We start from the raw sequence: 2,600 nt of genomic DNA on the forward strand, positions 1-2,600 counted from the left end.
TCACTCTGCACTTTGCACTCTTCACACGAATTCCTGTTCCACCATAATTTTTATTTTTTGCAGAGGCAGAGTGAAGTGCAGAGTGGGAAATGCAGAGTTTTTAAACAAATCAGTCTTGTTTTGTTCCACCAATATACCTTGAAAATAATGAAGAGTTAAAAATATTGAAGAGTCTACAAATGTTATGAAAAGAAAAAATCCACTCTTCAAAAGACTTTGGCTCAAATATTTTTATTCATATAGTATTTATGCTTGAATAAATTATTAATCTGTGATTAGTGACTGATGTAATGGATATAATTCAAGAGCTTATAAATTCTAGTGATGATTCAAGTGAAGACGAAGGTAATAGAAGAGTTTACAAAGAACGGTCTAACTTTAATGTTGTTGGTGACTTTCAATTCAAAGAAGCTTTTAGGTTAAATCGAACACAAGCAGAGTTTGTTTTGTTAAAAATTGGTGATCTACTTATACCGTCAACTAACCGCAGTAAGAGGTTGAATGCTGAACAGAAACTACTTCTGTGCCTGAGTTGGCTGGGAAAAGGATCACAGTACCACGCAACTGCAGCTATGCATGGTGTTTCAAAGTCCAGTGTTTGCAGAACTATTAAGCAAGTAACCAAGGCTATAGTCCGAAGAATGTTTCAAAATACTGTGTGTTGGCCAGAAGACACAAACGACATAGCAGTTAAGTTTTTTAGAAAAGGAGGTTTTCCTTCTGTTTGTGGCTGTGTGGATGGGACGATGATAACCATTGATGCTCCTTCAGCACACGAGGAGCAGTACGTTAACAGACACGGCAAACACTCTTTAAATGTAATGATGATTTCCGGGCCTAAGAACGAAGTTTTTGCTGTAAACCCAAACTGGCCTGGAAGTGTACATGATTCTCGAGTGTTTCGGAACTCGGCTGTTTACAGGAGTTTTGAAAATGGTTGGAGACCGTTCCCTGATGCAGTCATTTTAGGAGACAGTGCATATGGCATGAAGGAATGGCTTATGGCTCCACTTAATGGAAATATTGAAAATTTGAGGGAAAGAAAATTCAATCGTGCCCATAAGGCTACAAGGAGAATGGTTGAAAATACTTTTGGTATTATGAAAGAAAGATTTCCTTGCCTTAACCACTTACGTGTATCCCCCAGACATGCAGCAGAAATTGTGTTAGTTTGCTGTGTACTGCATAATGTTGCTTGTTTGGTAGGTAGAGATGAAAACGATTTTATTGTAATGGAAGAAGATATCTATGAAGATAATCATGTAGAACCAGCTAATGATCTCCCAGATCCAATTGCTGCTGGTGATGCAGCTCAAGCAAGGCTCCAGAGACTGCTACAATTCTTTGAGTAAATTTATATTAAGATATGAAGGAAATAATTAGCAACATTGTTAGATGAAACTGTTTAATTATTACAAATAAATGAAAGTTACATATGAATGTGTGAATTATAAATTTGTTACTGTTCATACAAATTGTTGTTCTAATCTTTAAGCATAACAACACAGTCTTGGTCGTTGAGAATGCCACACTCGCCCACTATTTGAACTTCATCAGTTGAGTCACTAAGTTGGAATTGCAAAATACCTTGCGCAGCTCCCTGTTGTGGAAGTTCTGCGGTATACTCTGAGGGCTTCAAACCTAGTTCTCGTTCGAGCTTTAGAGCATTTAATTTGTTGAGGTACAGCTGTGACTTGAGCAGTTGCACCTTCAAGCTGTCTTTTTCTTCTTTTAAATTAGCAGCACTAGTAGGCCTATTAATTGAAGCGCTGGTGTTTGACTTCCTTCTTTTAGCAGCAGGAACCTCATTACTGCAGGAAGGCATCTCATTTCTCAATCTCAATTCTTCTTTAGGCGTACTAGTACGTAATACATTAGCAAATGTAAATTCTTCGTCTTCCGAAGAAACGTTTGCGTCATCCTGTCTGTCAAACTGGCTTTCCGGACCTCCAATCCCTTGTACGGCAGGAGAGTCTGGTTCTATAATATCCAATATGATATTGTCAACCTCATCCAATATTTTATCTTTACCGCCTACTGAACCAGTGGTGCGTGCATTGTCTTTCTTTGCCTAAAATAAAATTAATAATCTTGTATTAAAATTACCTATGCAAGTCACCCCTAATAGGCTGGTTCTGCAGCAAAAAATATATATTTAAAATATATATAAATTAACAACAGTTAAAATTAGAAGTAGGCTATAATAAAAATTGGCCTTATAAAAATATAATAATATAAATAAATAAAATAAACCTATAATACAAATTTAACATGAGGTAGGGTTGCCATATGGTAATGTACAAAAAAGAGGAGATTTTAGCTGGCGGCCCCCACTATAATAGTGGATAAGATTTAGCGGGCTAGCAAAATTGAATAGGTTAGCGTACCTAGTAGCAAAGATATTATGACAGAAACTATGGGTCATTTGAAGCTTAAACATAAATAAAATGATATCACTGGCCCGAAAGTAAACATGTTTTTGTTATTATTTAAATGGAACTGCCAAAAAACATCCAGTTGTTACCGCTATTCGCCTATAGACATTTGGGTTCAGTGACGTACTGTAATTTGTTTATATTTATTAGTTTATAGACCTACTG

The 2,600-nt window shown here is 36.3% G+C and overlaps 1 protein-coding gene across 1 annotated transcript; it reads left to right on the forward strand.

Moving 5' to 3' along the window:
* Positions 1-290: 290 nt before the first annotated feature.
* On the forward strand, positions 291-1,352 carry LOC128984313 (putative nuclease HARBI1). The gene has a single exon (XM_054403620.1). It carries the CDS (start codon positions 291-293, stop codon positions 1,350-1,352), a length of 1,062 nt encoding a protein of 353 aa, XP_054259595.1.
* Positions 1,353-2,600: the final 1,248 nt, after the last annotated feature.

This window comes from Macrosteles quadrilineatus, unplaced genomic scaffold (assembly GCF_028750875.1).
Source record: "Macrosteles quadrilineatus isolate MER2022 unplaced genomic scaffold, UCM_ALF_1.0 Scaffold_2__2_contigs__length_208266976, whole genome shotgun sequence".
Lineage (NCBI taxonomy): Eukaryota > Metazoa > Arthropoda > Insecta > Hemiptera > Cicadellidae > Macrosteles > Macrosteles quadrilineatus.

Bases quoted from the DNA above. Each gene is read 5' to 3' on its own strand.
- LOC128984313 (XM_054403620.1), top strand. From the start codon at position 291: ATGGATATAATTCAAGAGCTTATAAATTCTAGTGATGATTCAAGTGAA.